Source organism: Astatotilapia calliptera, chromosome 16 (genome assembly GCF_900246225.1).
Source record: "Astatotilapia calliptera chromosome 16, fAstCal1.2, whole genome shotgun sequence".
NCBI classification, from domain to species: Eukaryota; Metazoa; Chordata; class Actinopteri; order Cichliformes; family Cichlidae; genus Astatotilapia; species Astatotilapia calliptera.
The window spans coordinates 24676687-24699306 of NC_039317.1; the positions used below are offsets into that span (position 1 = coordinate 24676687).

At 40.7% G+C, this 22620-nt stretch overlaps 2 protein-coding genes across 2 annotated transcripts; one reads left to right on the forward strand and one right to left on the reverse strand.

Annotated features, from left to right (window-relative positions):
* Positions 1–314: 314 nt before the first annotated feature.
* Positions 315–20411, forward strand: gcc2 (GRIP and coiled-coil domain containing 2). Its single transcript, XM_026144681.1, has 24 exons — positions 315–511; positions 1014–1076; positions 1324–1408; positions 1493–1572; positions 1663–1767; positions 1945–2449; positions 2568–4426; positions 4580–4655; positions 4788–4888; positions 5128–5226; positions 7075–7194; positions 8064–8228; positions 8414–8518; positions 9213–9375; positions 9787–9887; positions 10099–10176; positions 10271–10408; positions 11558–11676; positions 12166–12342; positions 12601–12809; positions 14546–14773; positions 14994–15133; positions 17614–17815; positions 19900–20411. The coding sequence occupies exons 1-24, from the start codon at positions 506–508 to the stop codon at positions 19971–19973; spliced, it is 4998 nt and encodes a 1665-aa protein (XP_026000466.1). The 5' UTR covers positions 315–505; the 3' UTR covers positions 19974–20411.
* On the reverse strand, positions 16339–17384 carry tmem223 (transmembrane protein 223). Its single transcript, XM_026144682.1, has one exon. It carries the CDS (start codon positions 17243–17245, stop codon positions 16463–16465), a length of 783 nt encoding a protein of 260 aa, XP_026000467.1. The 5' UTR covers positions 17246–17384; the 3' UTR covers positions 16339–16462.
* Positions 20412–22620: the final 2209 nt, after the last annotated feature.

The window sequence follows — 22620 nt, forward strand, 5'->3', positions numbered from 1 at the left end:
AAATTTAATTTGAATTAAATGCTTCAAACATTTTATGTAAATTATTATTATTATTATTAAGGCATATGGGGGGCAGTTCGTTATAAAGTTTAGCTGCTGACATGTTTTTATTTGTTATGAATTTATAAGACTCAAAGTACTAATCATCACAACTTGGAAACAATATAACAGTTAGAAATGTATCAATAATACATCGTTTGTTGTCTCTACGTTGAAAATAGATAGTTAACTTTTTTTCTTCAATGTTAAATTATTGGTGATTGCCAGTGTCTGTGTTTAAAGTTGTGACGTCAACTATACCGACGTCACCTGGTTGACGAATGCGGAAGCGTGTGCTTTAGCTTGTTAACTCAAAACCATAACAGAGGAGATGTTTTCCGTGTTTAATCTGTGACGAATCGTAAAATACTTTGGAAATCGATTCGACTTTGTCCGGTCAGGTTCCCGGCAATCTCTCTGAGCTTGTCAGACGATTGAGAAGCAGTAAAAAGTCCGAAAAGCTGGGATGGAGGTAAATGATCAATGTGGAGGGGTTAGCGTTAGCTAGTCTCACAGATAGTAATGATGTGTACCTCGAGGTTAGCAATATATATATATATATGTGTGTGTGTGTGTATGTGCGTCTGTTTCTTAATAGCTGTTGTTGTAATGCATAGTTAATTATCACGATGAACTGTGCTGGTAACAGTAAAAGTCACCTGCAGTAGTCCTACTGTAACAACCATGAATTTTAAATGTGCTTAATATCGAGACGTTACCTGGTGATACTTAACTAACTTTGCTTACACAGTTTCAGTAAAAATTCTTCTGCTTAGTTTCTTTGCCGAATTGACAATAAGTCCGTAATTAATCATAAAATGTTGTAAACGTACGCCACCAGAGGTAGACTTTTGGTAAAAAAGGACATTAAAGTAAAATTCAAAGGAAATATTATGCGACCTTTGTGGAATAAATCTGGAGTTGATCATAAAAACAAAACATTTTTTCATATTTTTCTTTTATTAAAAAAAAAGGACCCTGGTGGTACCGGAGCTGAGTCTGCGACTCCATCAGCAGCAAGCACACCCAAGTCAAAGGTACTGTACTTCAGCTGTCTACAGGCTTGTGAGAAATTATAGGAAAACCTTGACAGCCCCCTTTGATTCCCAGAGAATTCAACCTATTCTGTTCCTTTAATTTGTCATTACTGTCCTGCATACTGTTACGACTTACACATAAGAGTTATATGTATCAACACTCTTCAGCTGGATTTTTTTCTGTTTTGTTAGAGATGTTTTGGTAAAGATATTTTAGCCTCCTTTTAACTTTGTGTCTTATTTTAAGCTGGACACGCTCTCTAAAGATGATCTCATCAAGTATGCAAAAAAGCAGGTAGCTGCCATGCAGAAGATGAAGAGCAGATGTACAGGTATCATTACACATTCATCCTGTGTATGTGTTGTGCCAGTACTATACAAGTTTATGTCATGAGTTTGTTTATTTGTCTTCTTAGATTTGGAAAAAGAAGTTGAAGCCCTGAAACAGCAATCCAAAAGCAGCAACAACAGCAGTTCAGATGACTCTTTGATACAGGTTTGCATGTTTACTAAAAGCTTCTTCTGTTAACATGCAGTACTTCATTTTCATACTGCGTTACGTGAATTGTTTATTTGTGTGTAACAGGAGCTGACTGAGAGGATGGATGTGGTGCTGCTGGAAAAGGCGGAAACTCAGCAAAGTCTTGCAGTGTCTCGTAAAGAACTAGAGAAGACTAAACAGCAAGCCAAGGTGAAAGATAACACTCACACCGCTGTATGATGTGTAAGCCTGATTACACATTCAGGTTTGTGTTCAGAGAAACTCAAACGGGTTTATTTGAACACACTTTGACATTTATGCAGTCTAATAAATGTATTTTGTTATTGTAACCAGATCTTCTTAAAACACATATGCTGTTTGTTGCAGGATGATCTGGCAGCGCTGCAAGGTGAGTTTGACCGGGCGATAGGAGAGCACCAAAAGAAGATCAAAGACCTAGAGAGCAGCATTGAGGAGTGCACCAGCAAACACCAAGAAGAGGTGTCTCATTTCCAGAAATTACTAAAAGAGCGAGAGGAGCGTGACAGAGAACGGGAGAGTGAAAGAGAGAGGGAGCGCCAAGCAGATCTTGCTAGTGCAAAAGAGAGTGCAGAGGAAGTCCGACGTTGCTTAGAAGCTCAGCTGGAGACCCTTCGAGCTGAACTGCAAACAATGCAAGAGCGAAATTCTCAGGAGGTTCCTGAGATCCAGGAGAACCACCAAAAGGAGTTGACACTGGCCCAGCAAGAGGTGGAGAACTTGAAGGAGGAGCTGGCTCAGAAGAGTCTGCAGCACGAAGAGGAAATGAGGACTCTAGAAGAGGACTACGAGATTGAGAGGGAACGTCTCTTGTTGCTCCAAGAGGAGCTAACTGAGCAGCTTGCACTCAAAGGTAAAAAAGCTCTTTTTAGTTAAGTCTGTTCTGGTATCAAAGTATTAATATTGTGTTTTCCTTTTTTTTCTTTAAATTCAGTTTCAATTAAATCAAAATATTACTGTTATATTTCCAGATAGCTACCTGCAGGATGTGCAGGAGGAAGATGAAGAAGCTGCCCGTGGTTCGGGGATCGCCAAAATGCTGGAGCTGTCTGGCTGCAGTCAGGGTGACTCGAGCCATGGTGATGGAGAGGAGACAGAGACGGGAAGACTAAAAGCGACACTGGATGATGTTCAAGCCCAGAACACCATGTTACAGGATGAGATGACCCTGCTTAGTAATGTGAAGGGTGAGCTCGAGGCAGAGCTGGAGAGGGTTAAAGAAGAGTTTCAAATAGAAAGAGAAGAACTGGAGTTCAAAATTAATGAGCTGCAGATGCTCAAGGACAGTGCTTCTGCTGAAGCTTCAGTGACCCAAGATCCTGATCAGCAAGGTGTCCTCAGAGAAGCTGAAGAGTCTGTGACCAGTCTAGCCAAAGAGCAAAACTCTCAGAGTCCAGAGGAGGAGCAGCAGAAACTAAACCAGGAGCTGAGGACAAAATATGAGGCCTTAACCAAAGAGCGAGACTCTGCCCAGGCCGAGTGCCACCATATGAGGGGCATACTTCAGAGTTTTGAGACAGAATTGGGAGAGAAGACAAATGATTTTATCGTACAGTACAAAGCCATGAAGGAACAGGCAGCTAATAATATACGAGACCTTAATGAGAAGGTGGAACAGCTCAACAAGGAGAGGGATGAACTGCTGGAGAAGGTGAGAGAAGCTACAGATGAGAAGAATGCTCTGATGGGGGATATGCAAGACCTGAAACTGAAGCTTGAGAGCTCTCAAGGTGAAGAGCAAATGTCTTCAGCCTGCGAAGTGAAACAGTCGTTGGAGGATGTTACTAGGCAGAATGAGGAGATCATATCCCAGCTAGAGATAAAGGAGAACATGACTCAAGATCTGAACAAAAGGGTCGAAACACTGACTGAAGAGCGAGACAAAACGCAACACCTGCTGAAGATCAAAGAAGAGGAAATGCAAAAGCTCAATAATGAGAGAACAAAAGAAATTGAGAGGCTACAGGAGGAGAAAGAAAAGGAGGTGCTTTTGCTAAGAGAGGAAAAAGAGATGGAGCTGAAAAGCCTGAAAACAGAAACTGAGGATAAAGTGAAACGTTTAAACGAGGAGAGAGAAAAGTTAGAGGGAAGCCTAAAAGAGGAGTTTGTGAGATCTGAACAGACAGTTTCCACTTTAGAGCTGACTATAAAAGAGCTTTACACTGAAAAGTCTGATCTCCAGCAGAAAATGGAAGAGGCTCTCTCAAGGCTTTCCAAAGCTCAGGAAGAGAGGGAGCTCTTAGACTCTAAGCTAGCAGCCCTGGAAGCTCAGCTGAACCAGGAGACATCTGAAAAGCAAGAACAAGAAGCAAGGCTGAATTCAATGAAAACAGAGGCAGAACGAATCTCTGGTTTTCTTGGAGTAATGGAGGAAAATCTGGGTGAAGAACTCCAAGAGTCCATGAGAGAAGTCAAAGACCTCCAAGCACGGGTTGATGAGCTGGAGAAGGAGAGGGCCCTGTTGAGAAGCAGCCTTGAAGAAGCTCAAGGGGAGAGAACATTTGAGGAGGTGCAAACAGAGCTCAAGGCCCACATCAAAGACCTGGAACAAGAAAGAAACATGTTGAGAACCAACATAGAGGAGGTGGTGAAAGATACTGAGGGTCTCCAGAAAGACCTGCAGGATATGAAATCAGTCAATGAGAAGATCATCGAGGAGAATGAGAAACTGCAAGCTCAAATTTCTCTCATGACCAAGGAGGAGGAAGAGAGGGAGGAAATAGTGAGAAAGGTGGAGATCATGGAGAAAAAGAGCAGAGAGCTCAAAGAGCAGCTGACAGAAAAGGATTCACTCATATCGCAGCTGAGGACCGAAATGGCTTCTATCCAGGTGAGTGGAGCACGTGATGTGTGTTTATTTTCTGCAAATGGGGAGAGTAAGTGCTTCTCCACACTAGCACTAATGCATCTGTGAGGGGAAAAAGAACTGTTACTATGACAATTTGTTTTTGTGCTCTTTCTAACATTCTCTCTTTTTCCTCAGTCACTCTCTCAGGAGTCTCCAGAACAGTCTGCGTCCTCTGAGGAGAATAAATCGAATGAGACTGCAGAGAAAATGGGTGTGAAGATGATTTCTCTTCATGCTATTTATAAAAGCAATCTAATCTACAAGTTATCATGCAGAAAAGAACCAAAGATACTTTCCCGGACTTTTGATGAATCATATTCTTCTTTGTTTTAACTTCCTGCAGCTCTTTTGGAGAAAGAAAAAAAAGAAAAGGACGAGAAAATGAATAAAATCAAGGCAGTCGCTGTCAAAGCAAAGAAGGAGCTGGATGCCAGTAAGAAAGAGGTACTGTGAAGAATGAAGAATGTTATCATTTACCAACACAGACAATAAGGCTATAATGAAAAGCTTTAGATTTCTCTAAATAGCAAACATTGTGGTAGAAAACTTGCACTCCATACTGATCCTTAGGAGAACTCCACAACATTCTCTTCTTTTACAGATTCATGTAAACATGAATAATCAGTATATTTTTTGCCAGTAAATGAATGCTCGGTGGGGTTTTTTGTTTGTCTGTTTTTCAGGTTATAACCCTGAAGGAGGAAATAGAATCACTGAAAGCAGAGAGGGAGAAAGTGAACAGCTCTATGAAAGATATCATCCATGGTGCTGAAGGCTACAAGGTAGGAATCTTGGGTTGGAAAAGACTTGTAGCATACAAAGGAAAATAGTTTGCATGAAGTAGTGCACAAAGTATGTGAATTATCACAGTTTTGTCTTCTTACTATACAAACGTAAAAGACTGGGACAACTACATATTAATGCCTACGGGAGTTTAATGCCATGAAAACCATGGCATGAAGCTCCTGGCCCACAGTTTTTGTGCTGATTTTAATCCCAGAGGAGGTTTGGAGCTCTGCAGCTACTGAAGTAACTCAGTATCTGGAGTCGATAAATCTGCTCTGTAACTTTATGTGGCTGACACTTCCTAAACAGTAACGCTCTCAGTGGCAGTATTTCAAAGTGGATCATAGAATATCTAAGACAGCATCCTGTTACAGCATCACACTCGAATTCAGCAAACTTTTTAAAACAGCCCATACTTTCACAAGTAAATGCAAAGCAGAAATTTGTATTTTCTTATATAAGTAGAGCGTTATAACTCCAGGAAGCCACTTTTTTTTCTTTCTCATTGGATGCAGTACCCTCAACATATTTTGGTATTCAAAGTTTTAATTTATCAGCTCACCAACAAGCTCTAGATTTTAGCGTGTTACGTAGTGAGAATATATATTTTAACATGCGTAGTGATTCTGCTTGTTTCTGAGTAATTGACCTGACAGTGAAGCTGAGGGATAATCTTTCAAGGTTGACTCCATTAATACAGCACCATTGATTCAATCAGTTAACAAGCATAATGTATTCACTAGAGAAAGAAAATCTTTGGCTTATTTTCTGGAGAAGTTTCTAATGAAATATAGGTGCACTTTGGAGTTACTGGGATTTCTGACTTTCCTGCTTATAAAATAGGGTCATCTATTGATTGGAAGGTTGGTGGTTCAATCCCTGGTTCCCCCTAGTCTTTAATTTTTAATTTGATACTGATCAAAATGATTGAAAAACAGCATTTAAATAAAGTAATAACACATATACAGTTTTACACTGTAATGATTTGCGTTGCAGGCTGTTTGTCTATAAGAGTAATTTTTAGGCACATTTTATAAGCCAGCACTGGTGAAATACTTGTAATTGGGAAGGCTTCACAAACATGTTCTTGCTACAGTACCTGCAAGAAGAATCCTGCACTGTTTCTAATAGGCCTGACTTCCAAACAGTTAAGATAAAGGGTGTAAGTAAGGCATCTGTTGTTTGCATGTTAGATACTGTCTATATTACTTGAAGACACTAGGATCCTGTAGTGGGACTTTCATGAAACTGAAATTTCCAAGTGGAAAAACGTTTGTTTTCCTCTCGGGATTATGATGTCAGACGTGTCAGAACAGAGACGCCACAGTGAAGAATGTTTACACTGTGGCTCTTTTTCTCAATGGCTGTTTGAAATTGGCAGAACTATTAGGTTTGTATCCGGGTGTATCAGATGTTACTGCTTCGCATGGACCTTTTTATGTCATTAGCTTTTCATCAAAATAAAAGCATAGCATGAATTAAAGCAAAATAAACTTGACAGATTCCATTGTGCATTTAATTAGTTTCATGCATTACTAATACAAAAATCTTTCTAATTGGCAAGTAGAGGCACGCTCACTTTAAAAAAAGACTTTGTGTGAGACATTGCTCCCAGTGGTCTTCATAAACAGCCCCCAGATTGCACTTTGCTTTATGACTGTGTCTCCATTAAAGAATAAAACCACTGTGTTGTGTCTAATGAGAGTTTTGTCCCACGTTCAAATGTAAATGCAGCTGATAACTGAGATGCATAGTGTTTACCTTCACTGAGCTGTTCATCAGGTTTCCAGTAATGAATATTGAAGACTTGTTTGTGTGCGTGCGTGTGTGTGTTTTGTGTTTAGAACCTGCAGATAGATTACGACAAGCAGACAGAGCAACTGGATAAGGAGAGGGAGAAGGTGGAGGCGGCAGAGAGACAGATTGCTGAGCTGACCAAACGACTCAGCAGTGCTGTCACACAGGTAACACAGACACACATTCAGTCTCATGCACGACAACACACACACACACACACACACAAACTCTCGGCCTCCACTAAATCAAAGCAGGGGATTTTGTCCAGTAATACATTTCTTCAATACTTACCCCATAATTCAGTTTCTGTATGATTTAGAGGGAGTCGTTTTAGCCGACAACACTTTACCCAGCTATATCTGACAGCCCGGCGCCCACAAATAGCCCATCAGATGTGACTGGGTGAGCTAGGGAGAAATTGTTTTTATATGTACTCTTTTCCCCAAGCTCATAACTGTTTCTCTCCAATGAGAGAAAAAGAGGCAGGTAAATGGAGCGGGCTGTAGCTTCCATCTGCTGCGTGCAGTACTGAAACACCATTTTCTGAAGCACAGGCTTAGTCTTGTGTGCGCTCATGGATCTCAGGGGAAGCGCGAAGACTGGAGCTAGTCGGTGATCTCAGAGTACGTCTGGGCATCTCTGTTTACCAATCATAATTTCACTGTTTGGCTGACAGATGATGGGAGAGAGCTGCTGCACAGGAAGCCCATAGAGCCTGCTACTGTCAGATTTGCATGAATGATTTTTTTATTTTTATTTTTTTAGGTGTCACGTGCCAACTGGTGTATTTATAAATGAGAATGTTGACTACAAAATATGTAAGACAGCTTTCCTCTTTGTAAATCATCCTTTTTGTTTCCTGCGGTTCTTAACTGACACAGTAAACTGAAACCAGAATGAAGTTCACACTGTAGAGTCACTAAAGCTGACAGATTATGAGCAATAAATCAAATGAGAATACACCAGATTTCTTCAAGAGTATCACTGCACACTCACCTGACAGCGGCAATAAACAAGTCTTTTTTTTTGTTTTCAGAGTGAGACACTGAGCAGTGAGAAGGAGGACCTTCTGGCTGGTATGGAAACCATGAGGAGCACATTGAAACAGTTAGAGACCAAGAATCAGGAGATGCAAAGGCAGTCAGCAAATTTGGAAAGAGACCTGCTGGCCGAGAGATCAATAAAAGAGCAAAAGATAAAGGTAGAAATGAAGAGAGATGGATGTCATCTCCCTCTTTTGTGCAAGCAACTACTCTATGTTTTATGTTTTTAAATAATCATAAAAACAGCCATGCACGGTGAATTTATTTTTATAATATGTAATCTGTATTACATTTAAATATACCCCCCCCCCTCCCCGCCATGTGCACTTGCTTGCCTCTCTAGGATTTGTCATCTGCCATGAAGGAGGCAGAAGAGCTGACAGCCCAGCTCCGCAAGCAGCAGCAGCAGTCTCAGCAGACTGCCCAGGAGCTGGAGCAGCTACGCAAGGTACACACACACAAATAACACACAAGTGCTTCTCAGACACTAGCGCGTCTCAGAGGGCCGATCCAGTCAAGCGACTGAGCTGGTGATGGCCGGCCTGCAGCTACAGCAGCACCTGATGAAGAGAAGGAGAGTAATTCTAGCCCACAGTACAGGGACCGCTGTTACTTTTCCATTAGTGGAGACCTACATAGTATAGACGTGTACATGAAAGCTGCCAGGAGGTGCCTACGTCATGTGAACACAAAGATTGGATTTTTCAGGTTGATACTGATAGTAGAAAGACAATTAAATGCTTATAAAGGTTTTTTTTTTTTAATCTCATTTTGGCAATTTTAGATCAGTAAACAAGCATGTTTTAAGTGCAGCAGAAATATGTAGATGTTAGTTCAATGGTAATTTAAGGAAGATGAGGGATTGTATTGTGTGGTTGTGACTGTAATTATTTAATTTAACTAGATTTTAGGACTTTAAAAAGTTAGATCCTTACTTTTCTTTAAGAAAACAATGTGTGTGTAGATTATTTCATCCACTTTCTTCAGCTGTCCAAGTTTCCAAAATACTAACTGCACAATATAGTCAGCATAATTCAATTAAATGTAGAGAGGAGGAAATCCAGAGTTTCAGATAAATGGACTTGAAGATGAGTCTTAGCTGTGCTCCGTTTAAAGCTGTAATACGTTGATTCTCCCTGCAGGAAGCACAGCAGAGCTCTCTGTTGGACATGGAGATGGCCGACTATGAACGTCTGGTTAAAGAACTCAACACCAAACTATCAGAAAAAGATGAGTGTGTTGAGGAGCTAAAGGGTCAGATAAACAGCCTCAACCTGAAGGAAGAAGTGCTCAAACAGGAAATTGGTATGATAACAAGTTCAGGTTTACACTCAGTGACTGGCACACAGAATAATACAATCCAAATGTATTTAATGTTGCACCGTATAATAATCTTTAATTGAAATTTTGCTCGGTGAAAGCAAAACTTCAGTTTTATTTATGTTCTATATTAGCAGCACACACCTGCTTTCACTGACCTGAAACATCTATTACTTTTGCATAGCCCTGTGTATCTGTGTGCCAGTACATGGGATCAGTAGGATCATTATTTAGGAAATGTTAGAGCTTGTTTTTTTCATTCCTCCTTTAGTTGCTTCATGCTGTCAAGCTCCATAATGACAGCAAAATACTAGAAAAATAAGAAGACTGCAGTTCAGAAATTATGCTGTTTGTGTGTGTGCACATGCCCATTCAAATGTGCAATTGTGTCATCAGAGTCTTTGAAGTCCCAGCTGGACCAGGGGGAGGAGAAAAACGCTAAGATAAAACAGCTGCTGGTGAAGACCAAGAAGGACCTGGCTGATGCCAAGAAACAGGTCTGTGTGTGTCTGTGTGTATTTGAGGTGTGTCTCCAAGGATTTCTTATGAATGTGTGTAATGTTGCTTCTTGATGAATGTAAATAGTGTTATGCAGCCATGTGTGGACATGACTGGAGGGGGGCCTTGAAGTTATTGGGAATTCTTAGTCATTTGTGTGCTTTCCTATTTGGTTGTATGTATTTAAATATTCCGTGTGCATGTTTGCAGGAAAGCTCACTCATGGTGCTGCAGGCCTCTCTGAAAGGAGAGCTGGAGGCTAACCAGCAGCAGCTAGAAAGCTCTAAGGTAACACACCTAGCACTATCCCTTTCAATAAACTGTAGAAATCCATTTGTTTCATACCTGTGGCACTTAATAAAGCCTGTGTTTGTGAATTTAGATTGAGGTGTGTGACCTGACAGCCGAGCGCCATCGCCTGCAGGAGCAGCTGAAGTCTGCGTTGGAGCAACAACAGAGAACCAGCAGCTCTCTGCAGCAACGCATACAGAGTCTGCAGCAGGAAAGAGACACTGCCAAGGTGCGTGTGTTGACTTTTCACTTATAACAGTTGAATTGACAGTTTACGCTATAATAACTCAACCATAACGACACCGAAGTCGTTCAAGGACACCTTAACTGTAAATTTTCAGGTGCTGTAGCTACGTCAGACCCGTCCAGCTTTGATTAAATTAATCGAAGGCTTCTACAGCTCAGGCTCAGTAGTGTTATATGAGTCTGCAACTAATGACTACTTCTATTATTAATATCTGAATTTTTTTTTGATTAATCCACAAATCTTTGTAGTATGTAGAATTTTTGAAAAGTGCTCAAGGTAAAAACTTTTAATTATTCATTTTTGGGTCACCAACACTGAAAAAAACAAATTCCACTATATGTATAACACAAACGAGAACTGGGTAATGTATTTATGCATGACGTTTTAAATTTTATTGATTATTTTAAGAATATTTTAAGGTCTTACCTTACCTTATATCTTATATCTTACATGTATCGTGTAGAAACTGTTGTTGTGATTTGGCGCTATATAAATCAAATAAATGTATTTGATTTGAATTAATTGAATTTAACTGAGGTGATACTACTAATCTGAAGTCAATGGAGGAAGATTCTTTGGCTCAGATCAGTTAAACAGCTTTACAGAAACTTCTGTAATTAGATCTAGAAACTGTAAGTCTTTATAACCATAGATTCCTGCAACAGGAAACAAAAATCTGCAAACTAGTCCTTTCTGGTAAATACCCGACCAACCAACTATCTATCTGACCTTGATTTACCTGTAATCTCCAATGCTTGGTGACATCCAAGACTGACAGTAAAATAAATGCTTTAGTCAGCTGCTGCCACCTCTGGCTCAGTCTTTACTTTTTCCCCTTTACATTTTTAGACAGTAAGAGAGGTTTGTGAATGGGTTGTTTGCCTAGAGCAATTTAAGTTAAGTTATTGCTTTCTTTCTGTAAAAGACAGTCTTCATCATTGTTCATCCAGTGAAAAACTGGTTTTATGTAAGCTGTGGTATTGAAATCTCAATTTTTGTAAATGTGTGAGACACAACAAAAGTTTTCTTTATTAGATTTTCTAACAAGACTCACTAAAATAAATTTGTTCACCAACAATATATTAGAAAGTCAATCGTATACGTCTTGTTAACCTTTTGTATTGATTCCAGGTTGAGCTTGAGGCAACAACCAAGGAGTTTGAGAGTTACAAGGTGCGAGTCCACAATGTTCTCAAGCAGCAGAAGAGCAAGACGACCCAGAATGAAGTAGACTCTGGCAAACTAGAGAGGTAAAGGCATGCAAGAATGATAGAAGTCTACAAAGACTGTAATAACAGACAGCTGTTAAATGTATGTAACCAGTGGCGGACTGTGTGATGCAGATCATTGCATGTGAAATTAATGGTAACACATTCAGTTGGCTTTACATTAGAGGAATTCAAATCTTACTGCATTGATTAAGGATGCTGTTCTAAAGCTTCTCTCTCCATGTGAGACTTTTAAACACATGAAAAACTCAAAGTACACCCAGAGTTAGGGTTAGGAAAGAGTGTTGTTCAGATGTGATCAAGAAAACTTAAATAACATGCAAAATGTCAAAATGCACAGCACATAATTGATTTTGAACACAAACACCGTGTATTTACAATGACCAAAGCTGAATTATTGAAGACACGGTATAACCTACAAGAAATCCCACATGAGAAATAATTTACATTCATTTTCATCCTTCTAAAAGAAAATATCACTGTAAGAGTAACGTGTGGTGTGTTTTTCAGGGAGCAGTTGGTCTCTCAGGTGGAACAGCTGAGGACGCGACTGGTGGAGAGCCAGCAGAGTCTCCAGAGCAGCGCAGCAGAGCTGCAGCAGCTCCAAACTGAGCATGACACTCTTCTGGAGAGACACAATAAAATCCTTCAGGAAACTGTAAGCAAGGAAGCTGAGCTCCGTGAGAGGTGAACACACTTTTATTTTTTATGTTGTTCTTTAATCTTGTCTTGGCAGGAATTCATTGTACTGTCACGTTGTTGATACGCAGCACGTTTTAGCCTTTTCAGCTGTTCATCCTTGCATTTGATTTTGCAATCAGGAGACATAATCGCACATGCTGAGAACACCTGATTGCGCCATTTTTATTTTTATTTTTTTTTTTACTTACCTGTAGCATTTCATATTGACTTTCTAAACTCTCTTCCTGCTCTGTCCACCTACAGGCTTTTGTCATTGCAGTCAGAGAACGTGACCCTGCGGTCAGACCTGTCCCAGGCCCAGGCTGACCTGTCTTCCCAGGTTGAGGCCCAGCGGCAGACCTACAGGGAGCAGCTAAGGAAGCTGCAGGATGACCACCGGGCCACTGTAGAGACCCTGCAGGGCCAGCTGACTCGTGTCGAGGAGCAGCTCTTTACCCTGCAGAGCCAGAACAGTAAGCATGGGGGTGGGGTTGTAAACTTGAGCCAATACCTGATTCCCTACAAGAGGTAACAGAGCAAATAGGTGAGGTAACATTTTTATCTTTTACTAAAGAGCAGACAGCAATAGACTCAAGGAGTACATGAAAGGTATGGTATATAGAGATCAATGAAATCATCAAGTGCTTTAGTTTTCCATGGTGCTTGCACTTCTCCTACATGAGTGGAGTGATGTGAGTCAGAAAGAAAACCATGAAGAGGGCATCAGTGTGTTTATCAGAAGAGCAGCATTGAAAGCTCATTCATCACCTCCCACACAGCTGCCCGCTGGAGTCAAACAGCAGAAACACACACAGTAGTGACTAGGAAAGGCGTGTGTGTGTGTGTGTGTGTGTGTGTGTGTGTGTGTGTGTGTGTGTGTGTGTGTGTGTGTGTGTGTGTGTGTGTGTGTGTGTGTGTGTGTCTTCTCTGTCACTTGAGGACGCCAGGTGTTGGCAAGGTTCCTCAGCTCTATCCCCGCCTCTCAGTGTGGCAAACAGCTCACTGTGGCATCTGGAGAGACTCATCATTAGTGGCTCACACATGGATGCAAGGATTAACTCGATACTGGAGCCAATATTAACCTTAATTTGAAGTCATATTTGAGCCACTTTTTACCACTATGCTTCAATTTCACGCCAGATTAAATGCGTTACTGCCCTATCGGACAGACGGGAGATAAAACTACTGGCCTCGTATTTTTTTTCTTTAATAAATCAGATGTAACATTTATATATGCCTTTTGTCATATTTTGTCTAATCTTTTATCCAAACCTTCAAGCAGCACATAGACACACACATAAAAACGTCTTTTATAAATTAGAAATCGGTCAGTGTTTAAGCCTTTCCAGTTGTTCCCTCTGTTGCAGGCTGTTGTGATGGCTTTGCAGAAACACTGCTCAGTATTTTTTAGATATACATATGATCCCCAGGGTGTTTACTTTCCTGTAAATTAGATGCTTTTATTTCCTTATTGATTTCTTTAAACCTTTCTATTAGAGCCTGATGTACTATTAAATCAGGACTCCTGTATGCTTCACTCTTTTGAGTGGCAGTTGTCATGATTTGGTTGATTAGAACTGGGTAAATATGTTGGGCTCTTGAGTTTACTGGACTTGAACTATTATGAAACGTGTTCAGTATGCAGGTAGACTTCTTGCTCCTCTCAGTCGGCTACATGACAAGGGAAGTAAAGAGCCTGACGGGAGGTGGCGAGGTGAGGGGGATTGGTAGCGAGTCTGGCCTCTTGGATCAGTTCAGGTTCATTAATCACAATCTATTCTTCTGAAGTTTTCTCATTTTTCCCTCTACCCTTCTCTTCCCACGTCACCATTTATGCCAGCTGAACTGGTTAAGACCTGGAGTAGTCTGGTGCCCCCTCATGTTACAGTGAAGTAGGACACTAACTCACAGCTGCTGTGATCGGACTTGTTTGTACATAAGAATCCAGAGTTGCTTAAAAAAAGATCTGAAGGCTGCTTTCAGTTGAAACCCTTTTAAATTCCTTTATTTATTTACTATTTTCCACCAGGGATTTTACTTAAACATTTTAAGGCCATGAGCAGAAAGTCTTTTTTTCTTTTTCTTTTTAATTCTTGTTTGACACATCTTGAATCCAACCTCCTCCTTCTCTCTTGTTCAATATGAATGTATTGATGTGCCCAGAAGACCCACACAAATCTTCTTCTTCCAACCTTTTACACCCACTCAGATTCAGTTGCTGTCCAGTCCAGCCGTAAACCGCTGGCATCAGATCCACAGCGCAGAAACACTGACCAGAACCAGGCGGGTGTGGGACCAGTGGCCCTCAGCGACCTGCAGTCTATGGCCAGGGAGGAAGGTGAGGGCATGGAGACCACTGAGACTGAGAGCTTCTCCCCTGCTCCTACATCCCTACCCTCTCTGGAGCAGCTTCTCACATCTCCAGAACCCAAACAAGGTGTGTTTGAAAGCAGAGGTCCACAAAAAAAAAAAAAAAAAGCGCATTCAGTTTCCAAAAGGACTGCATATGTGACCTATTCAACAAGATATAATGATGAGCGTTACAATGAACAATGAATGACTATGTTTGGGGGAAAAGAATAGATGCAGACTTTGTGTAGTGACAGAGTTTAATGTATTATATCACCTCCTGTATGTGGCATTTGTTATATCTCTAGAGCCATTTGTGTGGACAGTGGAGCCAACCAAAGAAGAGTTAAGTGAAAAGCTGAACACAACCACCCGCAGCATGGAGCACATGAACAGCCTGCTGCATGAAACTGAGGCTACCAACGCTATTCTCATGGAGCAGATCACTGTATGTATACTTCCTCAATTATACAAACACAGAAACAACATTTTTTTTTTGTTGCTCAAAACTAAATTAGAGACCTAATAACCCAGACAAGTTGTCTATTTTAAAGTTGCCTCCCCTGCGCACTTAGCAAATCTACTATATGACACATCCCCTATAATAAATAGGACCTACTCCTAAGCATTGGTTACAAAACTCAAAGAGAATGATCCCCTTTATTAACGAACAACTTGCAAGATTTAAAAACATACAATTAAAATCACTGAAAGATGTTTCTTCAAGACCGAGAGCAAACGCATTGCCTACATTTGCTGTACTACTACTACTGTTAGCTGAAGGAATGGCATAATTTTAAACCATCTGATTACTTTCTTATTTACCTCCCCTTTCAGGTTGGGCAGGGCATTCAGCATTTAATTAAAAAAGAATCTGCCAAATCAAACGTGCAGATATCCACTGTATCGACCCGCTGAGGATAAGAAAGCAGTCAAAAGTAGATTAACTTTAAGTATTTATTTTACATACATTCTGAGTTATAAAGATCATCTTTAAAGTTATTTTGTATTGTATTAGTATATTTACATTATAGGTTTTATTACATTAGAATATGCCATATTTATTAAGTGTTATTAAAGGAAAAGGTCTGTTCTCTGGTTTCTAGCACTTTATAAGGCACATACAGAATTGCTGTAATTCAGGCTCAACTCTCTTACTTACTATAAGCTTTTATTTAGGAGGTTATTGGTGGAAAAACTGTTAGAATTAGTCATGCTTGTATGTGCTACTGATCTGTGCATTGTTAAGAAAGTCGTTAAAGGTAACTGTTTCTAACAGTTTGTTCTTCTCTACTGATAAATATCTGTATTTTTACTCATGCTTATATTTGTGTTGTCTGTTGCCCGTCTTTTTTTCGGGTAGCGCGGTCGTGTACTGGCTATATATCACCTCAAAGCATGAAGGTCCTGGATTCAGGCCTGCAGAGGTCTGTTTTTTCCAGGGCTTTTGTGGCTTTTCTCCAGGGGCTGATTTTAATCGGCCTATAAAATTTCTTTTTAGGTAAAGCACACTGCATTTACACGTAAAGAAATGTGCAATATACATAAAAATTCCAGTTCATTACTTCAAATATTAAATTCTTGGAAATTTATATAATAATACTGAGTCAAAAGCGTGAGGTTTTCAATGTAATGAACTAAATGAGCCAAGTATTTGTTGTCAATCATTTAATTAATTCGGATTGTACAGATCAGATGAAAAACACACTGATATATTAGTGTGGCAGCCACGTGAGCACACACCTGTAGACTGCTGTTTCAGGTGTGGCAGCTGTGTTTAAAGTGGCCTGTATGCACCAACGGTAATATCAAACAGCTTGGCGTTGTTCACAGTCCCCTCTTTGTCCAGAAGAAAATAGAACTTGTGCCCTTTGACCCTTAGAGGAATAAAGGAAGTGGTCTCCTGCCTGTGGGCGTGGCAGGCTACATGAGACAGAGGGACTGTTATTCTCCTGCCTTGGCTTGGTCCCAGAGGTGACTGTGTGCAGACTGTCACCATCCTCCCACCCTGGTGTAAAACCACTTTGCTGACAGAGCGCCGACAGAACAGAGCCCCGAGTACCACTATGCCTGCTCCTATTGTCAGGCATCCCAGCGTGAAACCATACCTCCAGGTGTTTGAACCCAGGTTCATCTCAAAGCTCCATATTCCCGCCAGACCCGTGGTGGCAGTGCTAGGCGTCTTGATTCTCCCCTTCTCTTTAGTGCCGCCCGTGTCTCTGAGCCCCGTGTAGGCGAATTGAGCCAAGTACGTCCAGAAGACGAACTGTCCGCCGCAGAAGATCGAGAGAAGCCGGAAGAAGCGGGTCCTGTCGTGCTCGAACAAGGTGACATCTCTGGGCGGCTGGGTGGAGGTGCACATCCTCCGGCGTACGGCCAGCTGGGGGCCTGTGTGGGCAAATATGCCGCCCAACAGTCCGGGAGAAGCACCAAACCGGGAGGACGTGCTGCCGAGAGGCGTAGTGTGCGCCGACAACGACGTGTTTCCAACCTGGTTTAGCTGAACGCTACGGAACCGAAACCGCCTGGAGTAACACCACAGCAGCTGCTCGAAGCCCATCTTTGTCTGTCGCTGTAGTTTTTTAAGCTATTTCGCACAAGAACTGCTGCAGTCCGGGTTTAAAAGTCGCTGTTGTACTCGCGTTCAACGCTTCATATTCAGTAGACAAGAGGACGTCGCCATGCTTGTTGTATGTGACGTAAGTTGCTCGCTTACGGAAAGTAGCGTGGACCAAATTTAATGTTATCGCTTCGATATACTAGTAATCACTAAAACCTCTGAGCTGACCTCCTATATTCCTATTTTTTAAACCTGAAATGGACTCGACAATCTATTGTGCATTAGCTTATTTTCCTGCCGTTTAGCATTAGCCGAAGGGACGCTTGGATATTGTAAATTTTAAAGCGCTTGTATGTTCTACCTCCTAGCTGTTGAAGAGTGAAGTTCGCCGTCTTGAGCGAAACCAGGAGAGGGAGAAGAGTGTGGCCAACCTGGAGTACCTGAAGAACGTCCTCCTGCAGTTCATCTTCCTGCGATCCGGCAGCGAGAGGCAGGCTCTGTTGCCCGTCATCCACACCATGCTGCAGCTCAGCCCAGAGGAGAAAAGCAAATTGTCTGCCATTGCACAAGGTATGCAATGGGTAAACCTTGTTTGCATGCATTTATAAAAAGAAAAATCTTATTCACCGCATGACCTGTTCAAAAGGTTATTATGTATGATTTAAAGTGTAGAAATCTTTTGGTCAGAAATTTGCATCCACGCCTCATGGAAAAGAATTCTATGGGAACTTTGGACATTTAATGATTTATGTGAGCTCTTATTTTTCTTTTGTTAATGTGAGGGATGATTGTACCGTATATTTCTCTTAATTAATTTAAAAGCAAGAATTGGGTGCACAAGTTTGAGCTTATCTTGGATTTTCTCTAATCCACATAGGGCCAGAATTATACTTGGAAACTCAAATATATGCATACACTCCAACTAATATTAATATATGCTACCACCACCATGCTTGACAGCTGTCACAGTAGTCTTAGGTTTGAAAGTCTCACATTTACACTTCCAAACATATCAACAAACATTTCTCCACAAGTTTCCAGCTCGTGGCAGTCTTGAGCCTTGGTGATTTCTGAAAATAATTTATTCTCATTTTATGATGGTAAAGTGAAACTGCCAAGTCATTAAAGGTGTATGCTGTATTCCACCCTGAAAAAGAAACCATTTCCAATTCACTTACAGGAGCGCACGGCCCCACTGCAAGAATTTGTCTCTGCTGTGTTTTCTACAGAGCAGCGTCACAGTCAGTGGCGGCTCCTGAAAAAAATCTCGGGGGGCAATTTTTATGATATCGACTAAAATGACCCATTTAATGAGTACATCAAACAACACAATTTTAATTTAAATTTAAAATGAACAACCATATTCTGGCCATTTGTATAGATTTGTAAAAATGAACATGAACAGATTTTTTTTTTTTTTTTTTTGAATGAATGAAAAATAACTATTGAAAACAACAACTGTAAACTGATTGGGGGGGGTGGGCTAAATGCGTCCCCGCATTGCTAGCTCAAAAGCACCACAAAACTTAATACAATCGATGATTTTAGATAAAATATGACGGTTTTTATCTACCTCTTCGTTGTGCCTTCTTAAAGCAATCCGATGTCCATCATCTAGCTGCGCCGCTATGCTAGTTTTCCCTAGCACAGCTAGCTTTACACTGTTGTCCATATGAACTCGTGAGCTTTCATGTTTCTTGATTCGTTCGGAGAGGTGCTTTAAGTCGGTTTGTCCAGATTGTGTCCACGTCAAATCACACTTGTCACTTTTGAACAGTATGCACGGGAAACAAAAAAGTGCATTAGCTGTTCCACAGCCTGTCAGCCACGACTTGCGCTGGAACCAACTCCGACAAAAAGTCCTGTTGTATGCTTTTGACTTCTCCTTCGTTGCCTGGGTTAGTTGAATTTCGGGCTTGTCAGGTCCCAACTCTTTAACTTGCAGTTTTTCTGCCATTGTCCTTCTGGCAAAAGGGTAGGTTAGAAGCGATCTAACCGAATTTGGGGGAGGCTGTGCCTCAACCGTTAACAATACCGCTGCCATCGTCTCTCTCTGACCTTATAGCTCACTTAGGCTACTGACTGAGGTAAAATTCTAGAACAGCAAATCTTCGCGCGTTTTCTGCAGGGGCGCAATTTTAAGCGCCCCCAAACCATTTAATTCAGCGACGCTGATAGGTCAAATATTTATTATTTTCCCCTGGCAACCATTTAATGATAGGCTATTTCGCTGCATATCAAGGGCGCTTTGACGAGCGCCCCAGAAGAAGAAAAACACCGTTTGTTGGTTGAACTTTAATGAGTCAGCTGGTCAAAATGTTAAAATACGCCTGGCTGTATATGGGCACACACATAGTAAAACTATCATTGATGAATTTTTTAAAAATATATATTTTTACTCCTCCACATTTGGGGGGGCGGAGCCCGAGCGCCCCCTATGGGCCAGCCGCCACTGGTCACAGTGATTTTCATGCTGAGTCATAATAGAAAACACATAACGACAACCTGTCTTTGATTTTTTTTTTTTTTTTGTTTCTTCAGACAAAACCCTTTTTTTTTAAATTAATCTCCTCTTTTCTGAAGTGCTGCAGGTTATAGCATCCAGAATACCTCATTAATGTCTAACCACCTGTTCTTGTGTCTCCTCTCTGCAGGTGAGGAGGAGGCGTCTGGGTCTCGGAGCTCAGGCTGGACCTCCTACCTCCACAGCTGGTCTGGGATCAGATAAAACCGACCACAAATCAAAGCCAAGAAAACACTGGGAGCACAAAGTCGGCGTTATTACTGAGCCTTTATTTTTAATGTAAAAACCTGTCCTCATCATTGAAGCTGCACTTTTAAAACGGTGACAACTGGGAGGTTAACTGGGGGAACTTAAAACTTTGGTGGGATGCAGTAGATGGGACCAAGGAATGTATCAGATAAAGAGGAGTGTACGATTAAGATGAAGAAAACCAAAATATTCAACATGTATAAGAATTTGAGTTTGCAGTGCAATAGCTACATGGGTCTCTTACTGATAACTGTGATGAATATCTGTCTTCCTTCAGCGTGCTATAAACATGTATTCCAAACATTTACTGGACGTAATGGTTACACAGTGAGGCATTACAAAGCATCATTACTAAAATGAATGGGTATAATAAATTAAGTGTATGTTATGTGATGATCGCAGTGTTTTTAAATCCAAAAGGGTGCAAACTAATTGTGAGAGGAAACCTAATCAAGGGGAAGAAATGTGTGCTGGTGTATTGCTTGATATGATTTATAGATCTTTAATTACTTCTCAAGACAACTTTACCTGCATTTTATGATGGGCTTGATTTAGTAAATCAAGCCCATCATAAAACCGTGTAAATTTACATTAATGTAAACCGTGTAAATTTTACACGGTTTACATTTTAGCTTTTCTCAGAGGTATACCTAAAACTTATAGGCTGTTGAATGTGATTGAACTGCCTTCATGTCAGCCATTCTACTGGTCTCTGCCGTATAGAAATTAACCTTATTCACAAAAAATTTGATTCTCTGATTTTACGTTTAACTTGGTTGTTTCCCGGAAGGTAAAGAAAGCATTAGGCGATCTGTAACGCAGTATGCTGTGGGAAACGTGTGTGTAATTTACAGTAGTTCATGGGCTAAACTGCCATAATCTCATTTCAGTTGCACTGGGATGCGTGTTTATAAGTCTGAGGTTCTCTTCAACATTACTGATTGTTGGTGAGGAACTGTGATGACCTGTTATGCTCCTTCCCACCTGTATATTTTTATTTTCGAGTAGTTTCTCAGACTTCATGGTTTAAAAAAATGCTTGTCTTATTCTGAGCTTTGATGCAGCCCTTCATCCACTTTTGATTCTCACTCCCTTTAAGACAGCCTCTTTTTCTGATTGGCTGCCCCTCACTAGCAAAAGGTTGGACCTCCTGTGATCATATCAGTGATTTCACCCCTCACTGACATCACACAGAGCCAAGAGTGTAAGAAAATGAGTGTTTATAGCAGTATAAAGCCTGGGCTTATTTGCACATACACTCTTTTGTGTTTAATCCAAACTTCCATACATATGTCTATAAAACAGACAATAATAGAACACTTTTAACATTTTTCCCCAGGCTGGTTTTACAGTTTTATTGTTAAATCATCACATACTCAACTCAGGTGCACTAACAGTTTCCATGTCTTGAGTTCTGATTCATCGTGCCCTGTAATAATTTGTAATATTAGTTGCGACTTTAATATTGGACCATTATTGGACCATTATTTTAATAGTTTGTCTCTCTTTTATGGGAGTGTTTTATAGTTTTGTCATTTGTGTTGCAATTTAATCACCGAACCTTAACAAAGATTTGTTGCATCTTGCAGTTTCCATTGCTGAAAGCACATCTGCCTCGCAAAAGTGTCCTTGAGCAAGGCTCCTCATCAGACCTATAGATGCTGTTGATTTTACATTCTGACTTTTGACCTGTGCTTTGAGTTTGAAAAACACCTCATATCTACCCCGCTCCCAGTGAAACACATACTTACTCATATGAATACAGTTTTCTGCTGACCAGTGATAAAAATAATTATTAACCGGTTTATTTTCTCCCCCTATTGGCAGCTTTTGGTGATTCACCCAGCACAATGGACTGTATTTATATCTAGACTTTTATATTTATGATACTTAACGTGGGCAGAAGCTATGAGAGATTACCCGAACTGCAAAATCGTACTCAAGAAAGACTACGGCAGTGATTGTTTGTATGTTTTTCTGGTGTATTTACAACTGTAAAAAAAAAAGAGAGAGAACTTAACAAAGATTAAAATGATTCCATGCTTTGCGATCAGTCCGTGTCCTTTATTTATAATTGATTTTTGAAGTGCAGCATTGCATCTACAGCTTCTAATCAGCAGCCAGATGTTTTACATTTTTCTTTCTTTCTTTTTTTTTTTTTTTGAGGACATGCATGTGGTGAGGAAGCACTTTTATGGACATGTTTTGCACATTAAATCAAAAAGAGCAGATAACTACAAGATGAACCTTAATTTACATCATTAATAATCCTCCTGTTTTTGGTGTTACTGCTGGGCATCTGAACAGATGCAGTAGCCAGCCTATGTGCTGCTCTGAAAGTCCTTCATCCCTCTGGAAGGAGGGAGCAGGGTCTAGGGGTTTCCCTTTTAAGGAAAAAAATGGTGGGTGCATTATCATGACGCAATCGGGAGAGGAAATGACAAACTCCTGCATCTTTTACTGTAAGTAATGTAAACATGCTGTTAGCCCCGTCTCCCTGCCTGCTACTGTTATGTGATGGATTCTGTGATGTTTTTTCAGGGCTCCCACCCGCCATGTTGAACTGTAGTTACAGTCCTCCCAGTGGTGGCAAACTGAAAGT